We start from the raw sequence: 22,633 nt of genomic DNA on the forward strand, positions 1-22,633 counted from the left end.
TTGCAATGGTATAATTTTCTCTGTGATGCGCTGACAGAGCCGCTGACCCAGCTGTAACCTACGCTTCTCCGGATTTAAACCTTGTGTGTCTTGCATGTCTCTGGGATGTGATGCCGCTGCACAGTGCTTACGCTGCTTAGTGCGGGAAATGCATAAAAATCATACACTCTGTCTCTATAGAACACAGATGGCTGACAAATAGGGAATGATATGAGCCACAGATAAACAGAGGAGAGAAAGATAGAAAGGCGCGCTTCTCACAATAACAAGCGGTGTGTCGCGAGCCTTTTCTCCGTGGTTGTGTTTACCCTCGCTCAGTCCTCCAGGGGTAATTTGGGGAGAGGAAGAGAGACAGAAAGTTAGACAGAGCACAGAGAGACCAAAACTAGCAAATAACTGTCAGGAGGCAGCCTGTCTCCTTCAATGTTAGGTGTTTGTGCTGACAAACACACAAAGGCAAGCTCACAGCGGCACACTGATACATCAGGGCATGCTCGTACGATCCTTTTTTTACATTCTCTCTGTCTCTTTCCAGAACTGAAGCTGAGCTTTAACAGTACAGCACATGAGCATGAGGATTGGCTTTGTTGTAGTCGTTTGGCAAAGAGCAGTTAACGATGCACCTTCAAACTTAAGCACCAGTGACAATATCTCACTCCCATCCATCACTCACTGCTGGCTCACAGCACTGAGAACAGATTCACACCCTCGTCTGGCCTGTTCTTAACCAGCAGGAGGATGAGAAAATACCCAGACCAGGGTCAGTGGTTGGGTCAAGCCTCTGCTGGCAACTTGGTCCTATCAGTGTGTGTGAGTGAGTCAAGGTGACATGGAGGGAGGGGGTGTGGGTATTGGGGTTTATTCCTTGTTTCCACAGAGAGACATGGAGCCCAGGGTCAATATTGACCGTCAACCATCCGTGAGCTTGGCTGGACATCGCTTGACTTTTCAGACTTCAGTTCATTCTAGTTTAACCAGAGGAGGGAAATTCAGGGGAGGGGATTCCAGCATGGAATAAAAACAGGCCTAGCAGCTCACGCACACACACACACACACACACACACACACACACACAGAGTCATGAACACTTATACATGCACCAGTCTCAATCTGCCATCTGGAGAAGACAGGCAGGTACGAGGAAGCTTTACGGTGAACTGTGTGGGAGTTGCAGCGGTTTGGGCAGAGTGACAGAAAAGGTGACAGAGAGAGGGAGAGAAAGTGAGAGGAAAAACAAGAGAGTGTTGGAAGGGTGGTGTGGTGGTGGTGGGCTGTGGGGGTGGAGTGGGGTGGTGGAAGGGTACAGTGAAATTCAAAATGAGATTATAACAGCATCACTGAGGCCTCTTATATTTGTTTTAACTGGACAAACCATCTCGGCTGCCTGTTTGTCTTTTGGAACGCCATTCAAGCCTGACCTTGCGAGCCCCTCACCCACCTTTCCTGCACACACACACACACACACACACACACACACACACACTCACACAAACACACAGCATTGCCATCCCAGGCCCCCCTGAGCTGAATACTTTCACCACAGTGTTGTAGTCTGAGCTGAGACCTTTGAGGTATGGCCCATCATGCTCTCCTCTCCACGGCAGAAAGACAGAAGGAGCAGATCTGAGCCAACAGCAATACTACATGAAAACACTTCAGACACCACCACAAACCAACTCCACTCGAGGGGAACTATGCTATGGCTATACTGGGATACAACAGTCCAGATTAAGGCTCTACTTTAAACATGAACATAGCCTGAGCATACTCAGGGATTCAAAATAAAGACAGACATGCTGACTGGACATCCGCTGCTCTGATCTGTAGGCTTTTCATGAAAGTTCAAGTCTCGCCCAACAATGGCAGCTCAGACTAAACAAGTGGTCTGTCTGCAGCCCCGTGGGAAGCTGCTCACAAGACAGGCCACAGATGAAGCGCATAAAGATGAAACAGATGCTACCAGATTTTGTCATTCGGGGACATTTTGGAGCCGTCAGGAGGACCAGAACATCTTGTGTCAAGCTCTGGTCCCACTGCACCACAAACTCCTGTCATGCTCTCATGTCTTCATACAGTTTACAAAAGTTAGAGGGAAAACAGAAAAAGATAGAAAGATGAGAGCCTGAGGAAGGAACGAGGGAGGGTAAGTGGATGATGGAGGAAGAGAAGTTGCGATCATCTTGGAGAGACTGTTCCTTTGTTCTGATGCATTAATCTGCTTTTTTCCCGTTCCCCTGCTCGTTCTTTTGATCCGCGGTTGGATCATCCCCTTGATGATTCACTAACAGCAAAAGAAATTAAATACATCGGATTGACGACCCCCACTCCCCCCATCCTCTCCCCTCTCTTTGCCACCACTGCCTCCCTCCTCATCTCCTTCCTCCCCTCTCCTCCCCGAGGCCTCCATTTCTTCAATAGATAAGCAGCGGATCTGTTCTTTATCGCTTCGCTCTCCATCTCTATCCCTTTTCCCGTCTTTCCCTTCTTCCTTCTTGTCTGTTTTTTCCTCTGCGCTGGGCTTAATCCCAGCCTTGCGGTGGATGCATGTCAGAGATGTAATTCCATTGTTTAACATGCTCTTCTGAGCCCCCACCCCACCCCAAACTCAGTCACTCCCGGGGCCACATGCATATTCATCAGCTATCAAAAACAAAAGGCAGATCACACTGTTTGTCATGTACCACAACCAGCACTATTCAGTTCTCTCCTTTCTTTGCTGCTTCTGGCGGATTAGTGCATGTTAAACATATCTCAGACACACAAATCCAAAGTACTAACATATAGACATTCAATCAGAGACAGAAAGTCTAGTCTAGTTTTCTTAGCATGCAGGCGGAAGCTCCTTATGCTCTGAAGTGAAGATGCTGGGAAGTCTGGGGAGAGTGTGGAGCGCAGTGATAGTTGGAGGCTGTAAATGACAAAAGCAGTAGAAGATTTAAGAGCAACGTAGGAAAAAGGGGTCAGTTATGCAAAGGGACGTGCATGGCTCTGTGAGACTGTGGGCCATTCATCAGGCACTGAGAGTCGGTCCCCAGGTCCCGCTACAGTCTTCTGGGAGATGTCCAGGATGCACCGGCGCACAGCTCCAGGTTCCAGTCTCCAGGCTCCAGGGCCAGACAGATGTAAACACGGCCTGACCGCACACAGAGGCGCAGTGCCAGCCTGCCCTCACCTCGCACATCAGCAGCCAAGGAGGCCACACTGTGGGCCAGGGGACAGACAGCGCTCAACTTGGCTGGAGGCAAGGAGGGAGAAGAGGGGAGGGGAGGGGAGGGGAGGGGGGTCTAGCAGGGAGGGAAGGAGAGCAAGAGAGCATGAGGCAAAGATTTTATGCTTGTTAGAGCAGTTTGACATTTCTGATAAAAAAAGAAACAACTGTGGCATCAAGGCTTACATGCCTTAACATTATATATATATTCTATTCTTATTATCTGCACTTCCTAATTGCGGTTCATGCCACCAGCGGTGGGTGCATTCGGGTGGATCTGCTTAGATATTTTCTCCTCGCCCTGTCGTGACAGATGCGCTGGGCTCCTCAGCGTTTGTTTGATTTATGCGTCAGGACAAATATGGGTCAAAATGAAACATCCAACACGGTGGCTTCTTCTTGCTTGTTCTTCTTTCTTCTTTTTCATTCCCTTTGCACTTTCTTCTCTTCAAAGCTCGGCTCAGCGGGACTGTGTGTCTCTGCTGCACCACAGCCAGGTTGTGTGTGTGACTGAGTGTGTGTGTGTGTGTGTGTGTGTGTGTGTGTGATGAGACGTGACAAGCGCCTTCATCCTCCCCTCAGACGCCACATTCCTCAGCGCTGCGCCACTCGCTCCGTGTGGCGCGCTTTTCATCTTTCCTCTCCCCGCTCCCCTCTTACTCTTCTTCTCCTCTTCTTCTCTCTCCGCGCTCTTCTTCTCCTCGCTCTCACAGGTGTAAGAAAGGCGCATGGAGGAATGAAAGGGACAAGATTCTAATTAGAGGAGGAGGCTGAGACAAAAGCAGGGGGATAACGAAGGGAAGCAACGATAACACATGTAAAACACAAAGCCTTAATCTTAGAGAGCGTTTGGAGGGATCTCTCATTTCTCTCCCTCTACAGTGAAGCGAGGCAGGGGGGTTGTGTGTATGGGAACACGAGGGGATAGGATGTGATTATGAGCATAGAGCTGACAGACAGAGACATTGGTGTGTGTGTGTGTGTGTGTGTGTGTGTGTGTGTGGATATCCCCACAGGGCCTTGTGCTCCCTCTCTTCATAGGGACCAACTTAAAAAACACCAATATAAAAACAAGCAGGCAGTTGTACTTTTAGCATTGTTTACTTACTTGGAAAAAAGTGCAACAAAGTACCAATTTATTTAAGTAACTACGTCTTAATTCAGCACCTGTGAAGAAGTTTCGTGCACAAGTTAAGTTGCTCTGCTTTATCTACTGTAAGGCTTTCAAGAGAGGGAAGCAAAGACAAAATATCAAGACCACAATCCTGAATATATGCGTGCTGCTGCATCTCTGCTCGGCCAAAAGGAACGGCTTGCTGCTTCTCTCCACATACTTCCCTCCAGTTTTTTCTCGCTTTGCATGTGGATTCTGTCTATTTACTTATTTGTGTCGCCGCTGAGCTTCTCTGACATGCTGCTGCACCTCCAGGGTCCTCGGGTGATGTGATAGGGCTCGGGGACTTTGGTTTCCTTGCCACTGCTGTGAAACTCCATTCAGATGATGAAACTGCGGTGCAGCTGTGTCTGCGGCACACCGTGGGATGCTGGTGTCTTTGTGGCACTCTGCGAGGCTGAGGCGAATTCTCACTGATGAAAGAGCCTGCAAATGTGCCTCTTTAGCTCAGGCTCATACGTCTTCTCGCTGAGAAGCCATTGTGACTGTCATCTGCCCGTGCATGTTTGTGTGTGTGTGTGTGTGTTTGGCCTGGTCCATATTGTTCTCTCATGATCTTCTTTGACTGCCACTGTTGTGGGAGTAACCATGCGTGTATATATATGTACATTGTTAATTCACGTGTGCAGGCATTGGAGTGAAGAAGCAGGCGAGACAATCTGTCAAATTATGGTTCGGTGTATGTGTCAGAAATGACAGACAGGTGTCGAAAAGATTCTTATTTTTTTATCTTATTTTTTTCCACAAATCTTGCCATGAAGTTTGGATCCTGTGAGTCACAGAGAGACTGAAAATAACAGCGAAAGATAACCTGGCAAAGCACATTTCCAGAGTCTTCCCTGAGGTGATGCAAGACTTTAGACAAATGTCTTGTTTGTTCACCACTGAATGGCCATCTTTCAAGGGGTGGCATGCCAACACAGACACACACACACACACACACAGATCTGCACATAGGAGCAGATTATTTTTCTCCCTCATGAAGTAGGTAGCGAGAATATTACAAACCAAAATCATAACACATTGCCGTAGGCCAGAGGTTGGACGAGGAGAGGAGGGGAGAGGCAGCTGTGTAAGTGAATTACCGTCTGACAGACAAGGGAATAGATAGATAGATAGATAGATAGATAGATAGATAGATAGATAGATAGATAGATAGATAGATAGATAGATAGATAGATAGTATGGGATGTATATGTGCATCTATGTTTACGTATCTTTGTGTGTCTTTGCATATGAGTGAAAGAGTGACAGCACAGAGCCTTATCCTCCATTAATAACAGCCACTAATCCCCTGATGTGATTACCTCTCCCTCCTTCCCTCCTTCCCTCCTCCTCTACCTTACCCCCTCTCCCTCCACCCTTCCACACTCCTTCTCCCATTCAACGGCGCCAGCCACTTGTCTTCCGTGGCAGAGCTCAGCTGGTCCAATCCCCTGAACAGATCCAAGACTTCCACTGTGTTCAGCTGCCAGTACGATGGAGGTCTTCCAATTTGACGCCTCTCCTTACTAGAACTCGCCTCTGGGCAGGTGTATAAAAAAGCAGAAGTCAGTGGTGTTAGCGCAGAGAAGGAAGCACATTTAAACAGATTAAGACCCATGCCTCTGTTCAAAGCTCTGACACTTAATGCTGCCTGAATGAGAGGTGACGTGTGATATGAATCGTACAAGATATGGTTTTGGATGTTCAAACGTTTATGGAAATATCTGCAAGCATTAAGGATTATGGGTGTGCAAAGGGAGGCAACAAGCATGTCAGTATAGCTATTTCTGTCCTCAATGACTGGCTGCCAAATACATTTTTTTCAGCATTTGATAAATTCACTACATCAATATAAAGTCTAGTGTGTTTCTATGGAAACTTAGACCTCTGAGGAGGTTGAAATTTGCCACTGCTCAAGATCTGCTCAGCAATAGCATGCTATGATAAATCTTTACAATGTGTTCAGGTTACATACCTATCATAGACACAAATACTGTACAACTTTATGCATCCACACGTTGTTAAGCATACATTTTAACACATAAAGTCTTTCAATTCAACACATAAAAACATGCAGGTATATTTATCAAATCATTTTTTAAACTTTGAAAAGTATTTTGTTGACTGAAGTTTTTTCCAAATTGCCTCAAGCTATATACATACATATATATATATATATATATATATATAATTTCTTATATAAATAATCTGTCTAGTTATAGGATTGAGGAGCAGCAAGAAATGATCTAAAAATGAATCTTAACACCTCTGTTGATGCACAAAAATGTAGTGTACAGTAATAATTGAAACCACCGGACAAATGCTTTCATACTGTACACATATACAAGCATGCAGATTCACAGCAACATGCACAAACACAAACACACACACACACACACACACACAGGCTGATGCAGGTCCCCCGGGGAAGCAACAGGGCAGTACAATGTTGTACTTGATTTACTTGGTCTACTCGGTGATGTCTCCATGGAAACTGTTATGTCTGACCTTCAAACATGTGCACTGCCTTCCATCTGGCTCAGGTTGGCTAATCAGATCACATCAACACACACACAAATGAACCGTCAGATCTCATCATGAATGCTACGTCACCATCGCTCTCAACAAGTTTGTTATCCACAGAATCCGAATTTTCTTCCAGCTCACACAAAACTTATGGATCAGATTTTTCAGATTGCTACTTTGTCTTGTTTTCATTTGCACACTGACAGGCAAGCTGCAGCTCTAACAAGATGAAAAGTTCCCTTTGAGCTGCCGTAGTTTGCGGGGGGTTTCGATAAAGGCTTGATTCAATTAGTGCTTCTTTCATCAGCAAATAGGCCGTACCCCAGAACTGTGCATGCTCTCACAAACTGCTTCTGCGTATGTTCTGTTCCGGCTCTGTTCAATATTCGCATCTGCTCTGCTGTTTGCGAACTCCATAAGGCACTCAAGAAAGGCCAACATCTGGCAGCTCCGTAGGCCCAGGGCCGTGCATCCGTTCTGGGGCAACGAGGCCTGGAGACCAGCCCCTCCTGTGGAGCTCAGCCTTTGGTGTGTGTGGTACCGATCAGAGTCTCCATTTCCTGAGTGCTGGTGCCTTGATGTGGCCACAACCATAGTGCATGATTTATTACAGCACTAAGTCTGTCCCCACTGCTAATACTGCCATTATTATGACCATATCCCTCCCCCCACCCTCCTCAATTTCCCACCTGGAGTCTCAGGCTGAAGCCTTTACCAGATACAGCTGACACAGCCCAGCATGGCTTACATTGTGTTGTTGCTTTAATGGACATTTGGTCTTAGCAGAAGACATTTAAAGAGCTGCGAGTGAGGTGACAAAACTGTTGGGGCGATGAAACATTGTTATTCTACTGCAGGTCAGCGAGATCAGCTGTCTCCATTTGTGGCCCAACTCCTCATCTTTGTCATATTGACTACTGGTTTGTTGCCTCGTGTGGTTTACGGGTGGCAGGCAAGGTCCAAGGGGAGCCAATAAGAGCAGGAGTGGAGGTGGCTGGGGGGTAAACTGGTTTTGGGCTGTGTGGCCAATCAAAGCGACCTCATCAAAGTCATCCGACCAGCGCTTACCACAACCTTCCTTGCCTCTTTTCTTCAGTTTATGTAGGTGCCCGGCAGTGTAATCAGCAGAGCAGAGAGGAAGATGGATGAAAGGAGACGAGGATGGAGAGGTGCAGAGATGGAGGAGAGCACGAGGAGGAGAAGGCGCCTGTGTTTGTGCAAGCAAAGCCAGAGTGAGGAGGCAGAGGCAAGAGGGCGCAGGGCGGCGGAAGTGAGGGGTCCAGAGATGAGAGGAAGACCAGAGAGGAGGGATGTGGTGGAGTTGTGTTTACAGGCCACGGTCGCACAGAGTACTGTGGCTTTGTGCGTCAGCAGCTCTGAGTTTGTGATGGGTTACCGCTGCAAAGCAATAATCAAGCGATATTTACACCACTGTAGACAATAAGTGAAGTCCTCAGGAAGTGTAACACTTAAGCATGTGAATGCAGAAACAACAGTTCCTTCATCAGTGCCTGAGTTGAAGGACTTCTCTACAACGAGATATAAACAAGTAGAAAAGGAAGTGGAGGCCTTTTTTTTTTTTTTTAAAAAAACACCCATTCATACACATATAAACATTGATCCCTGTTGTGGTCCCTGCTGAGACTTGAGCTTGGGTACCCCCACACCCCCCCCCCCCTGTGATTCCCCATTAGGAGGAAACTCCCTCGCAGGCAGCTGCCTCGAAGCTCCACAGAGGTATCAGATCTCCTCCTCTTCCTCATATCCCTAATTAGGACAATTAAGAGATTTACAGGACAGATGGATGGAAATCCAGCTGGCTGCAGTGCCTGCCCCTGAGGATGGCTCCGTCGATGATGAGGGGAGATGCGAGTGAGCTCCGGAGAGCCTTGGATCAACTCACTGGTGGGTCTCTGCCGCCCTCTTGTGATTGTAGACGGACTGGTGGTCGGAGGCTGTGACAGATGTGGAAATGAAAGGTCACAAACTTCTGTGCCCTCTTTGTTTGTTCAGTGTCTTCTGAAGAAATTGCGTTTGGTCAGATGATAAGTGATCTAGTGGAGGTTTCACAATGACGAATCAAATGTTTTTCATTGAAAAGATCTTAGTCAGAGGAGTAATTTGTATAAGTTTAGATCCAATTTGAAGTAAAGAATGGGATGGGATTTTGGGAATTTTTAACAATTCAACCAGAATTTAATCCCAGCAGTGCATTCATCTTGTATGTGTTAGTGGTTTGAATTTGTCAAACTTTTACCAGCTGATTTTATTGAACCTTTTTTAATTTTTTTTCCCAGTGGACCTTCTAAGTGGTAACCAATAAGTACACGTTGTGCTCATTTTCTCAGGGATGGTTGAAACAGCATAAAACAAACAAAATGTTTGTCAATGAACAAACTCTGTTGACGTTTATTACCATAGAGGAAAATCACAAAGATGTAGTACCATCCCATTACGCATAAAATGACTTAAAAATAAAACACTAATCCTCTGTTGATGTTTATACAGGTGTACGCAACAGACGTATATTGATAAAAGACAAATGACCTAAAACAAAAAGTCTTGGGACAAGAAAATATCAGACCTAAGCAACAGCCAGTGAGCAAAGGAGACAGCTTTTTTTTAAACAGTTGCTGTATAAAACCCTCAAGCTTCCTTTGGTTAGTCTGAACTACACAGGGTGCACAGGTGGAGTTGGAGCAGATTTCCTCAAAAACAGAACAAACACAAATGCACAATCTTCTTTTTTGCAAAATTCACAAAGGTTTAAACTTATTTGTGAGTTGTAGCATCATGTAGGTTTACAGCTCTTGTAGGGATTCAGAGCCTCTGTAGCGTAGAGCTCCACTGCTCAGCCACCTGCACACAAGGAGAAGTCACTGTTCAGTCCTGCACAGGAAGCTTCACTGTTTTTCACTTAGTTCAACTAGACCTGAGGCCACTCACATGTTCGGGCCGCCTTTCTTCTGTATTATCCCTAGAAAAAAAAGGACAGTGTGAGGATCAAGTGAAAGCCAAATCAAAGTTAGAGAGACATTTTACGTTCACACCGTCATCAGCACTCACGTCGAAGTTGCCACGTCGTTACTATGGCAACGGCGACCACCAGGAGCACCACCGGCACCACAATGGCCGCCAGGTGTCCGCCATGACTGTCCTCCACGCTGGCCTGGAGGCACAGAGGAGTCAACACCAGGTCACCGTCACTGGAGGTAAGCTCCACTTGTGTTGTGAGTGTTTCAGGTGCATGAAGAGGCAGAACATTAAAACAAGGCCCAGAGTCACCAGCTAACGAGCTAACAAACTATTATCTACTGTCACCATCCTGTAGGTGCAGACTTTGGACTAATACAACGTTTGGAGTCGTGTTTGCGGTCATCTCACGAATGTAAGTCCAACATTCACTCTCCTGTTAACGCTGCTTTGGTTTCTATTGGCCAGAGGAAAATGTGGTAACCTGTTTCAGTCTCCTTGATGCTCAGCTAACCTTAACTAGCCGCTAACTTAGCCAGTGTTAGCTGCAGGGCAGGTAGTGAGCAGCTAACAGGGAGCTGCTGCAGGCTGCACATCACTACAAACCTCTGTGATAACAAGAGCACACAGTCTGCTAGTCAGTGGTACAATGACATGTGTGTGACTAAGTGATTTAACTACATTTATTAATTCATGCCACTGATAGTCCACAACACTTCAGAGGGGAATATTGTACTTTTTACCACAATCAATCAAGTGTGACAACCTTAGTGACCAGTTACCTTAAAAATCAAAGTTTTTGTATCCAAATATGAAGATCTTATAAAATAGGATGTTTTGTTTTACATTAAACTACTCAGCAATATATACACAGCTGAAACAGCAGCTATTTTGATATATCGTTTAAGTTAGGACAAAGCAAGGATTGTGTTTTCTGAAGTTAATGTTAATGAACAGTTAATGTAGAAAACAATCAGATAAGTTTAATTGATTAATTTATACATAATGGGAATAATCATTGTTTGCAGTCCTGTACAAAAAGTAGCTCCACCTTAACCAACTTCAACTGTGAAATCCTGCTTTTACATTAATGCTTGAGTTGTACTAATCAAATGATATGATAGCATAAGGACATTTTTCTGCATTGAACACTCTTACTTTTAATGCTTAAAGCACATTGCCCTGTTTATAGTTAAATAACTTTGTTCAAGTAACATTTTCAGTGCAGTGCTTGAACTAGTAAAAGAATGTTTTTTGCAGTGTTGTATTAGTACTTTTACTGAAGTAAAGGATGAGAATACCTCCAGCAGTGTTGCTACCGAAGCCCTTGGTTTCATACTTACAGCAGCGTGAGTGTCGGTGGATACGGTGGTGATAAGATCGTCCCTCTGGTGACCTGTGGGCACGGTCACAAAGAAAAGTTGCTAAGAGGAAGTTTTGAAAGCGTTGCTTTGCTAAACATGCAAAAACAATGTGTCTAACTAAAGAACCGAGATGAGATGTTCTCGAGCCACATAATTCCTGTTTTCTGTGGAACTGTGACTGTGTCCAACTAAAAGTGTAGTTCATTTATATTTGTATGTATATATATTTATAAAAAGGGCCTCTACTTCTGCTGTTATAGAAACGGAGACAAAACATACATGTGCCTGCTGCACCATGGTAACATACAACTGAGAAAAAATGAAAAACAAAACAGTTAATCGAAAAAAACGCAGCACCTGTTTCTCCAGTGGTGATGGTGAGGACATTGCTTGCTTGACTGGTACCCACACTGTTCTCGGCAAACATGCGGATGTTGTATGTTGAGGGATTTATCTCAATTATCGTGGCCTCTGTCTGGTTGGGGCTAAAGTCTACAACAGTCTTTGTGTAATCCCACGAGGCTGCAGAAAAAAAATATATACATAATATCACCAAATGCCAAAGGATGAAATATTTAAATAAAGTTTTGCCTGTACTGTTAAATTAAAGTGAAGTGCAATGATTTCATAACTCTTACCGTTAACTGCTTTGTACTCCAGGTAATAGCCAGTAATGGGGCTGTCACCTTCAAAACCAGGAGTCCACAAAAGGGAAATTGTATTGTCTTTGACCTCCTTTAACTCAACCGCTGGGGGATCTGGGGGCACTAGGAGAAGCACAGCAGTGACATTTAGCAAAGAAGAGCAGAGCTTTTCTTATACTGTAAAATTATGTCTGGGTGGATATTTTTTTTTCCATTAAAAGAGTTGTATCTGTTCATGAAGGCTAAAAACTCCACATGAAACACGTCGCACCAGTGATACTTAATACTTGTGACGGGGATCTTGTGGTGTCCCGGTCTGCCCAGACTGTGGCAGCAGGTACCTCCTCACCTGTGGAAGTTGTGTGCACTTGGGACAGATGAAAAAAACATTTCCAGTTATAATCAATTTTTTTTTATGATGCTAAAGATGTTGATAAATGACTCATCCAACAACACATCAGCTACCTAAGGTAAAACTTGCTTCGTCTTTTGTCCACATTGTGGCAGCAGTGGAAGTAGACTTGATAGGCGGCACCGTAGAAGTTTTGTGGACTTGAAACAGAATGAAATGCATTTTATAATCTCGTGAAATTACTTTATCAATCTGACATCATAATGATAATTAAATCCATGTTTTTAGTCACATTTGATGTTAGTCGTGTTTCCACACCTACCCTCATCCAGAGTGGAGTAGAGAGGTGCAGTTGAGGCAGGTCCTATTCCTGCGTTTGATTTGGCCTGTATCAGTACGCCATACTTGGTGGAAGGCTTCAGGTTGCCCAGGATGGCGCTCTCTTGTTCACGTGTGGCGCTCACACTTAAGTGCTGCCACCGTCTGAACTGTCTGCTTGCAGGGTCATACTCTCTGTAGCTAATGCTGTAACTCCGAAGAACCCCATTTCTGTGCTCGGGCCGGGGGGGCTAGTCAAGAGAAGAGAGTGTTGTTTTTGTTGTTTCTGAGTGATATTTTTAGAGGAATCGTTTAAGATATCTATGTCCAGCCACAAAGTCTGTATAAAAAAGGGTGCTATCTAGAGCATCTCTTGCCTTTTTCTCAAATATCAGAAAACATTTCTTGAGAATGTTTGAATTTGACTCCAAATAAAGATAAAAAATTGTGATTTTACCTTCCAAGAGACTTTGATGCTGTGAGCATTGAGAGCCTCCAGCTGCATATCCAGGGGAGGACCCTCCGGTGCTGCGGGGAAAGCACATTTTAAAAGGCTGTCTATCAAAAAAATTTTTTTTAGTTCTGCATAAATCTAATTATTTCTACCACATCAAATAATGGCAGACTCTACCTGCTTCTTTCATGGTAACTGTGAGAACATTACTGGCCTCACTCATGCCCATACTGTTGATCACAAACATGCGAAGGTTGTAGGTCTTGGCCGGACGCAAATCCACCAAAGTCAGCTGTGTCAGTTCAGGATTTGAGACTTCAGTTGTCACTGCAGTATCCCAGGATGCTGTGCAAGAGGCATGCGTAAAAAAGAGCCACACTGCGTACTCCAAAGTATGTTCATTAGTGTTATTTATTAGCTGCCTAATGTCCAAATTGCATTAAGATCATTGGAAAAGTTTCTTGTGGTTACCCTGTTTGTTTTTGAGGTCAATCCTGTAGGTTGTAATGGGCCTGCCGCCATCAAACACAGGAGTCCAGCGAACAGTGACAGTTCTTTCCTTCACCTCTCTGGTCTCCACCCTCAGGGGATTAGGGCGTACTAAAATAAAATAAAAGTAAATACAATATTATATCATTTTGAAACAATTAGTAGATTAAACACGTCAGGTTTACCTCTGGGAAAGTATGAAGGAGATGTTTCCAACAGACAGGCAGTCACAGAGGAATCCCACATACTAATCTTCTAATTTTGTCATAAACACTTGATGCTCTTTTATTCTTCTCAGAGATTATATTTTATCAGTGAGGGTCTCACCTGCCACCACCGTCAGAGTCAGCTGGTGTTTGTGATCATTGAACCAGCCCGGTATTTCCACCCGGCAGCCGTACGTCCCTGAGTCGCTCTCCTCAACCTGCCTGATGGTCAGTGACACGTCACCCTCCGCAAGATTGCCCATGAACAGGTAACGCTCCGACAGTCTGCTGGCCACTGATGTCCCGTCTGACTTGATCACCTCATTGGCGCAGCCACTGTTGGGGATGGCACCTCGACCCCAGCATGAGGACAGTTTGCCGTAGTATTCAGCGTCATATTTGCACGTCAAAGTTACGTCTGTTCCCACGGTGGCTATCTGTGTGCTCTCTACATACACACAATCTAAGAAAGTAAAAAGTCCTGTCAGTAAGATATACTAATAAAAACCTTTGAATCATTGTTGAATAAATCAGATGCTTCCTCTTACCAAGGAGTAAACAAACGAGAAGAGTAAAACACTGAGGGAGGTGTCTGCCTAAAGAAATCATTTTACTCTCTCGTCGCAGAATTAGTTGTAGGATTAGGTCCACCTGCTGAGCAACACTAAACCAAACCACAGTGCGGTTTCAGCTTTGAAATCTTTCCAAATCACATGATGCTGTCCATGATATGCTCACACAAACAACTTCTGCTGGCAGAAGAGGAATGTCGAAAAGAGCTGTTTCCTTCTCTACGGTTTTGGTTCCTTATCCTAGAAGTGACTCGCTGTTTCATTTTGTTGATTAGACAGAGACAGAATCAAGGTTATCAACACACTGTTTTCTCTCCTTTTGTTTGGTCACAGTCCTCCTAGTAATAGGGATAGAAAGTCATGAAGTTTTAACCATTCAGACCAGCTTTACGTCCACAGACATTCTGCTGTAAAGTGTGCTGCTGTTTGAACTGAACACAGGCTGGAAGATCATTTGTTCCAGTAGAAAATATTAAAAAGTTGACACCAACTCCAGTTTTAACTTTTATTGTCAGAACGCACTCAAAATGGTTTTACATATATTATCTTCATTTCCAAAAGTATATGTCTTGAAATGCAACACTGACAGAAATAGAAAGTCTGGTTTACTCAAGGGCCATGAACTGCATTTCTTGGACTGCTGACTAAACGTTTGGGTCTGCTGGATGTTTAGTAACCCGGCACAGAACTTCCTCTCTCGACAATCCCACAAACGTGGTTGTCACATCTAACTACAACAACATTTAAAGATACAAAGCTGTAGATTTGTGTATTACTGTAATTTTTTTTTATTTGTATTGAAAGCACGTTAGCTTTCATATTAGGGTTAGATCTTAACGGTGAGTTTAGCTCCACATCAAATACAAATACTAATGGATTTATGGGATAGCTTTACTTATGTAACGTCATCTTCATCAGCTTCACTGATGCCGAAAAGATGTTATTTCCTTCATTTTGCTTACATTGCCACGCTAATTTCAGTGAAAAAGTGAAAAGACAGTAAAATCAGTGTCTATAGTGACTGTTAAATAATAATTCTTAGGAACTAGAACAAAAACAGAGAAAAAGACAGAGCAAGTCTAGTAGGTCAAGTCTAGTAGGTGGCACGAGTCCATAAGTGTTAGATTAGATTAGATGCAGCTTTATTGTCATTACACAGAAAAAAGCACTGAGACAACGAAATGCAGTGTAACGTCCAGCCACAAGTGCAAAATGCGGTCAGATGCCGAGTAATGTACAAACATACATCTTTAACATGAATAATGGGACCATGTAAGCTGCTCTTCTCAAATTGTAAAAGCAGATAAGCGTTCAAAAGGTGTCCCTCTAAGGCTGAGAGCGTAAATAGAGTCGATACACATCCTGGTAGGGACTGCCTCACATAGGAGAGCCTCAGGGACACCGTTGTTCTTGTAATGCTGGCTGCCATTCACGCTAAATGTTCTCAGCATGTTGAGATGAATTCTTCAGCAGAAATCTTGTTCCTGATTTAAAAACAGATGAATGGTATGTATCCCAAGTGTAAAGAAGCAGCCAAACCTTACAAAATGTTAAACTTCAGTGAAGTTTTTCTGTTCATTGTCAAATGGTTATATCTGCACACAGTGAGTAATGTAGTTAAGATCACAGTAAATATGGTCTTAGGGAAAGAATGTTGTAATTGGGAAATTAACTCGTGTTAGCCTCAAGGTTGGGTGACAACAACACTTTTTAGGGTTAGTCAGAGTCAATATGAACTGTTTGTCAGCTGCCTTCCTGCCAAGGTTCCCCACTTCCAGGAAGGCTTTGAATTTTTCCTGCAATGAAAATGAACCTTATCGTGAGGAACTGGATCAACTGTAATTGGCACACAGTTTGAAATATGTGACATACAGTATATTGAAAATGCTTTAAAACTCCAAATCACATTATGCTGGCCTTGATATGCTCACACAAACAAGTTCTGCTGCCGGAAGAGGAATGTAGAAAATAGCTGTTTCATATTCTGGCTTCTTTATCTTAGAAATGACTCGCTGTTTCATTTTGATGATTAGACAGAGACAGAATCAAGGTTATCAACACACTGTTTTCTCTTCTGGTTGGTTGGTTTTATTGATAGGGATATAGACATTTATGAAGTTTGAACAGTCTTGAAGCAACACATACACTGATTGAGATAGAAAGTATGGTTAGCTGATATCGTGGCACAGAACTTCCTCTGATCAACAGCTAACTTCTACAGTGTCTCAAAAAAAAAAATAATTAGATTTTCCTCTCAAAATTGTGATTGATTTGTAAATATTTATTGGTCATTACACTAGTCACAAAAACTTGACACGTGTAAAGAAGAGAGTTGCATACATAAGCAATTCAGCAGTTTTTTTCACATCAGTCATGTAGGTCAGGTAAAATAAACTTGCTGTACTCAAAAGTCACAGCGTCACTTTGGTGCATTTATCACACAACTTTGTGGAAAAACGACACCCAGAACAGGAGCAAGATTGGTGCTGGAGTTAAGAAGAGGTGTCACAGCAAAATAGACAAAAACCACATTGCTTTCACCTTACAGAGGTTTAGTTCACTGTGAAACTGAGCTGTCAATCAGTTTTATCACAAATTGTGGTCAAAATATAATTTATGTGACCCAAAAGTTAGGTTTGAGCACGGTGTGTAGTTCACATTTAGCAAAACGGCCCAAAGTATGTTTGTATTTTTCTCCTTCCTATTAACTGGTTTTTAATATACAGTTCAGATGCTACATCCAACATTCCTCAAAGCGTGTCGAGTGGAGATGGTCATTTTGTCCACACTGTCCTCCCTTTCCATTCCATCTTTCCCTATAAATCTATATTTGTACAGTGTGTTCAGGGTGGAATGTTTTCCATTTCACTGATGATGTTTTAAGGCCAGTAGGTGGCATTGTGTCCACGAGTATAAACCATCCACAAGCTCATTAGGCTGTGAGAGCAATTTTGCCATGAAAAACAGGCAGACAGAAAATAAAGCAAATTAATCAATCCACAGGATATTTTTGCATCTTCTCAGCCATATTTGCCCTTTTTCAGTGCAGTCTGAGAATAGTGGCTCACTGTAAGCTGCTTTACTGGGGAAATACTGCAGGTTAAGTTCCCTCTTACTAATTAAAAGATAAGAGTTCAAAAGGTTCCTGTGTAAAGCTGAGGAGGTGGAGAGAGTCAGCACAGGAAGGCAGACACGTTCACCTAGTGGCTCTTTATAGAAATCTGCAATCTTTGGTCACACAACGTTCATCATCACTCTTTAAAGGCATTGGGATACTTTCATAAATGTTCTCAGCAGCTGAGGTGTTGAGGTGCTGCTGTGTCGTCCTCGGCAGAAATCTTCTCCCTGGTTTGAAGAAATGCAAACATTAAATTATATTTTCAGTCTATGAAAGGAAGTCCCACTCTGTGCCTTCAACTGTTCAATAGACGCCCACTTGTAGTGTTTAAAATTAATCTGAATGGCGTGAGTCACAAAATATAATCCATTCCACACTTACAGAAAATAAAGACGAGGATTATGATTATGGTGAGGAAGAAAATAGCTGCTGCCCGTCCAATGTTCTCTACTTCCAGGAAGGCTTTGAATTTTTTCTGCAATGAAAATGAACCTTATCATGGGGGCCTGGAACAAATGTAATTGGCACATAGTTTGAAATATGTGTCATAAATATACAGTATAAAATGTAAATGTATGAAAATGTATTCAAACTAATATATCTTTGTACTCTGTTACCTTCAGTGTTATCTCACACATGAAAGGTCACAAAGTTGAATCCTTATCAATGAATTATATATATATATATACATATTTATATAAGACTAAATCATAGCTATGTGTGTGCAGTTTTTCTCCTTTTAAAATCTAGTGCTTGGCAAAAAAACACTAAAACAGTGTTTCATTTTATTCACTTAATAGTATTGATGTGCTGTAAAAAATGTAATTATCTGTGTACATTTTGGTGTTGTGGATATTTTTTAAAACGGTATATTTCTTCATTATAGAAATGAACAATACCTTACCTCAGCTTTAACAGTTCCAATTCTGTCAAATGTTGTGTCACTAACTTCTACATGTGTAGTTACAGATGATGTCAATACTTCTGTAAGTAAATCAAACCGTCACATACGTTACAAACTTCATGTTAAAAGTGTTACACTCTATGATACAATATCAAAAGTCGACCTGTGGTTCTCAGCCCCCTAATCTCTATTTTTGGTGTTCCTGAGAAATGTGCTTGCTTTTCTGCTAGGGAGAGAAATATTATTGCTTTTGCCTCACTTGTGGCCTGCAGGCGCATTTGACTTCATTGGAAGGATCGTAAACCTCCATCTTGTAATTCTTGGCTAAAAGACCTTATGTCCTTCCTTTATTTAGAAAAGATTAAGTACAGCATTAGAGGTTGTGCTGATGTTTTTGACAAGACTTGGGGTCCTGTTCTGTCCTTCATTCATTCTGTTCCTTCTTTGGAAGACTAAAATTATTTATCTGACTATTTCATAGAGCAAATTAGTCAATTTGATGTTGATCGATTATGCAGCCCTTTGTGTAACACACTGTTTTTTTTCTTTCTCTTTGTTTGTTTCCTTTCTTTACTACTTTTGATATTGTCATTGTCATTTAGGGTATTTGGGGGGTGTGATGTGTTGTGTTATTATACTAAAATAAAAAATGGGTTACATGTACTGTACAAAAGATGTGTGTGATGCAGATATCTCAATAAAAACACTTGGTAAAAAAAATAAGTGTTACACGCTATGAAGTACACTTTGTTTTATCCCTCAATACAAAACATCACCAATAAAAAAAGTTGTTTTAAGACATGTAGATTTTCAAGAAAGAGAGACACGGGTGCTGGCTGACCTTGTGTCCCATCAGTCGTAAATGTCCAGTCCTCAGTTACCGGTTGTTCCACAGGAGCTGGCAAAAACAAAATACCTTAAGGCTGGATAACAGAGTTCATAATTACCCTGGACCACTTTCATGAGCATTACCTTCCTCCACCATCAGGTGTGCATTGACCTTATAGTCATTAAACCATCCTGGGATCTCGACCCTGCAGCCGTACACCCCAGCATCGCTCCACTGAGCGTTCAGGATGGTCAGCGACACATCTCCGTCTGTCACCCTTCCCAGCAGCTGGTACCTGGGGGACTGCCTGAAAACCACAGCCCCATCCTGTGAGGAGAGGATGGTGCTGGAGCATTTGGACCTGGGCACGCTCCCTCGCCCCCAACAGAAATCCAGGGTGCTGTCAGTTTTGGGGTCATATCTACAGGGCAAGGTGACATTGTGCCCAAAGGAGCCAATGACTTTGAAGGTGCTGGAAGACACTGCAGAGGACATGAATGACTTGGATCAAACTGAGTGATTCGATGCAGATTTCAGTTGTAATTCTGCAATTTCAAGCCGACACATGAACCAGCCCTCCTCCACACACATTTACACTCACACACCACCGCTCTAACACCCACGAGCACTTTACAAAGACAAGAAAACAAAAAACACTGAATATTGACTTACCTTGGGTCAGGATTGAGAGGAAAAAATAACAAAGACCACGCATCTGTGTAGGCTTTTGTATAACAATGTCCTGAAGTGAGGATAAGATTCAGTTCTCCCCCACACACACTGCACGACTGATGGTATTGTGCACTGAAGGTATAACTTCCCTTTTTGAAAAATTGGGAAGGAAATCAATACTAGACTTGTCTACATTTAGATGTGACTTTTGATGTGCAGTGAGCTCACTTGGAAAAGAGCTGTAAAGATAATCTACTGTGCAAAGCATAAATACAACACGACAACCCACATTTTTTCATTGTGGGAAGTTTAAAAGAAGCCAGAGGAAGATGACACACACTTAAACAGGAAACATCACGGTTGAGTAAGTGCTATGTAGGCCTACTACTGACACAAGCACTTTTCAAGAAGGCTTCATTTTTTTGGTCTGTTTACCGTTTGTGTGGTTAAATTAGCCAAATCAATTATGTCACTCTAGGCTTTTAAATTATTTCGCACTCCTCACAGCAGCGACATTGACGTTTTTTAGATTGAAGTCTCCTATTTTCCACAGGGATCATTAAAATTTCATTTTATACTCAGCAGTAACAGAGTGCCACAAGAATGAGCCCTAAAATGGGGAAATGAATGAGCATTTTTACACTTCTGGTTACCTTGTCTGGAAGTCAATGGGTTTTCTGAACTGGTTTTTGGTTAGATGCATGAAAGGCTTTCATGTATCTTAAAAAAGGTTGCTGCTAATAAGCGGCTAAGTGAGACTACGGAGGTTGTCCAGGACGTTGCGCTGAGCACGAAAACTCATGTAGCCACTAGTCAGCCTTTAGTACAGCCTCCACCTGTGTTTATACTTGCACTCTTGCAAACTATTCTAACTCAAACTTCCCCACTTATCATTGTAGTATCTTAAATGTAGTTTTTTCTAACTGGAGTGACTGGTTGGCCTACAAAAATACATCACCCCCACAGTCCCTATAGCAATAAGTGGAGTTGCAGTAATAGTAGTGTAGTGAAAGTGCACTGGAGGTTGTTGTAATTTGGCTGCTGAGTCTACACTGTCTACACTGTCTACACTGTCTACAATGTCCACACTGTCTACACTGTCTACACTGTCCACACTGTCCACACTGTCTACACTGTCTACACTGTCTACACTGTCTACACTGTCCACACTGTCCACACTGTCTACACTGTCTACACTGTCTACACTGTCTACACTGTCTACACTGTCCACACTGTCTACACTGTCTACACTGTCCACACTGTCCACACTGTCCACACTGTCTACACTGTCTACACTGTCTACACTGTCTACACTGTCCACACTGTCTACACTGTCTACACTGTCTACACTGTCTACACTGTCCACACTGTCTACACTGTCTACACTGTCTACACTGTCCACACTGTCTACACTGTCTACACTGTCTACACTGTCTACACTGTCTACACTGTCCACACTGTCTACACTGTCCACACTGTCCACACTGTCTACACTGTCTACACTGTCTACACTGTCTACACTGTCCACACTGTCTACACTGTCTACACTGTCTACACTTGCTTCTACTGTTTTACACTGTTTCATGTCAAATCTGACCTACAGATGATTTTCATACAAAGTTTCTGTTCTATTACAATTTATGAGTGCAGCAGTTTTTCCACTCTAGCTTCCATCACAAAATGGCGTAACCTCACCATCTAACTTTCAACCACACGCTCCTTTTTTATCAAGTGTTTAAAATAACTGTCTCTACCCATTTGTTATCCTTTATGAGTGAAAACAAGGCACATTACCAAATCCTAGGAGGTTTAAGAGTCTTTAAAGTGACCAATAAACATGAAATTATCTATTTTATTAGTTTTAGACCCTTGTGATACTGTAGACCACACTGTTTCTTATTTTACTTTGTTATTTTGAAGAATAAAGCTCTTTACTAATCTAATGGAACAGAATTAACAGTCTGTGGACGGGTGTAGCTTCTTCCTCAGTTGTCCTCAAGTTTCATTTCTCTCTTATTCTGCTTTTACAAACCCACACTTTGACGGAATGTGTATTTTGCAAACATTACCTAATTTCTCACATGTATGCCAGTGCACTTTAAGGCTGCCTCATCACAACATCACACATGCTTCTGATGTGCTGAACAACTGTGTGCAATGCTTAATTATCAAAGAAAACATTTTTTTTCCAAAAATCTACCAGAGTAACATCTGTAATATTACATACTGGACTGCAGTAGGATGTATTTCTGTCTTTCATCAGAGTTTATTTGTTCCAACACTGTTCCCGATAGCGCCTGTGGGTTCCTCTGTGTGTATGTATGCACATACACACGTGTGTGTATATTCAAAGGTCAATGTTATATGACTATTACTAATGGAAAGGAAGAGCCATTGTGTGTGTACATGAGGACGGCAGCCTAAGAAAAATATTTAGTCTCTGCCAGCCTTTATCTGTCCTCCGCTCACCTCTGACAGGCCTGTCTCCACCTCCACTTATCAACACTGTCAGCCACCACTGAGCTGCTGTAGTGCGCCATAGATCACTGTCCTCCCACGATGCTGTCCTGTGTCTTGTCATTTATCACAGCTGTGACTCCTTTCTCACATTGTCGCCAACTAACAACATGAAACTGACACCTTTTTAATAGCCATGAATGTGATGAAAGTATATTACTTATTTGAACTGAATCTTGTTTATTTTAGGGCTTTTTACGGGTTCTTTGTCTTTTTCTTTTTAAATCAATATAAGCTATATGACAGAAAGCAGTTTACTGAAAAACAACTTATGACTTATGATGTTCACAACATGACAGTTTTTCTCTATGGTAGTATTTGTTTTCTT

At 42.7% G+C, this 22,633-nt stretch overlaps 2 protein-coding genes across 2 annotated transcripts; both read right to left on the reverse strand.

Annotated features, from left to right (window-relative positions):
• Window positions 1–9,274: 9,274 nt before the first annotated feature.
• On the reverse strand, window positions 9,275–14,343 carry LOC139207269 (cell adhesion molecule DSCAM-like). Its single transcript, XM_070836941.1, has 14 exons — window positions 14,242–14,343; window positions 13,815–14,156; window positions 13,470–13,598; window positions 13,176–13,343; window positions 13,002–13,072; window positions 12,549–12,795; window positions 12,340–12,426; window positions 12,146–12,241; window positions 11,869–11,997; window positions 11,588–11,752; window positions 11,210–11,262; window positions 9,960–10,062; window positions 9,840–9,870; window positions 9,275–9,752 (listed from the first exon to the last, which is right to left on the reverse strand). Exons 1-14 carry the CDS (start codon window positions 14,300–14,302, stop codon window positions 9,695–9,697), a joined length of 1,740 nt encoding a protein of 579 aa, XP_070693042.1. The 5' UTR covers window positions 14,303–14,343; the 3' UTR covers window positions 9,275–9,694.
• Window positions 14,344–16,538: 2,195 nt separating this feature from the next.
• LOC139206875 (T-cell immunoglobulin and mucin domain-containing protein 4-like) lies at window positions 16,539–20,019 on the reverse strand. Its single transcript, XM_070836473.1, has 6 exons — window positions 19,789–20,019; window positions 19,260–19,598; window positions 19,129–19,185; window positions 18,288–18,367; window positions 17,765–17,858; window positions 16,539–17,610 (listed from the first exon to the last, which is right to left on the reverse strand). Exons 1-6 carry the CDS (start codon window positions 19,829–19,831, stop codon window positions 17,477–17,479), a joined length of 747 nt encoding a protein of 248 aa, XP_070692574.1. The 5' UTR covers window positions 19,832–20,019; the 3' UTR covers window positions 16,539–17,476.
• Between the last annotated feature and the right edge of the window lie 2,614 nt (window positions 20,020–22,633).

The sequence above is a fragment of the Pempheris klunzingeri genome, chromosome 9, assembly GCF_042242105.1.
Source record: "Pempheris klunzingeri isolate RE-2024b chromosome 9, fPemKlu1.hap1, whole genome shotgun sequence".
Classification (NCBI taxonomy): domain Eukaryota; kingdom Metazoa; phylum Chordata; class Actinopteri; order Acropomatiformes; family Pempheridae; genus Pempheris; species Pempheris klunzingeri.

Coding starts and splice junctions, on each gene's coding strand:
- LOC139207269 (XM_070836941.1), bottom strand. CDS start 14,302: ATGATTTCTTTAGGCAGACACCTCCCTCAGTGTTTTACTCTTCTCGTT. Junction 11,263..11,587: donor CATCACCACTGGAGAAACAG/GTGCTGCGTTTT, acceptor CCGTGCCCACAG/GTCACCAGAGGGACGATCTT. Junction 9,753..9,839: donor AAGAAAGGCGGCCCGAACAT/GTGAGTGGCCTC, acceptor CCTTGTGTGCAG/GTGGCTGAGCAGTGGAGCTC.
- LOC139206875 (XM_070836473.1), bottom strand. CDS start 19,831: ATGCGTGGTCTTTGTTATTTTTTCCTCTCAATCCTGACCCAAG. Junction 19,186..19,259: donor ACACCTGATGGTGGAGGAAG/GTAATGCTCATG, acceptor TGTTTTTGCCAG/CTCCTGTGGAACAACCGGTA. Junction 17,611..17,764: donor AATCCTCGTCTTTATTTTCT/GTAAGTGTGGAA, acceptor TCTTCAAACCAG/GGAGAAGATTTCTGCCGAGG.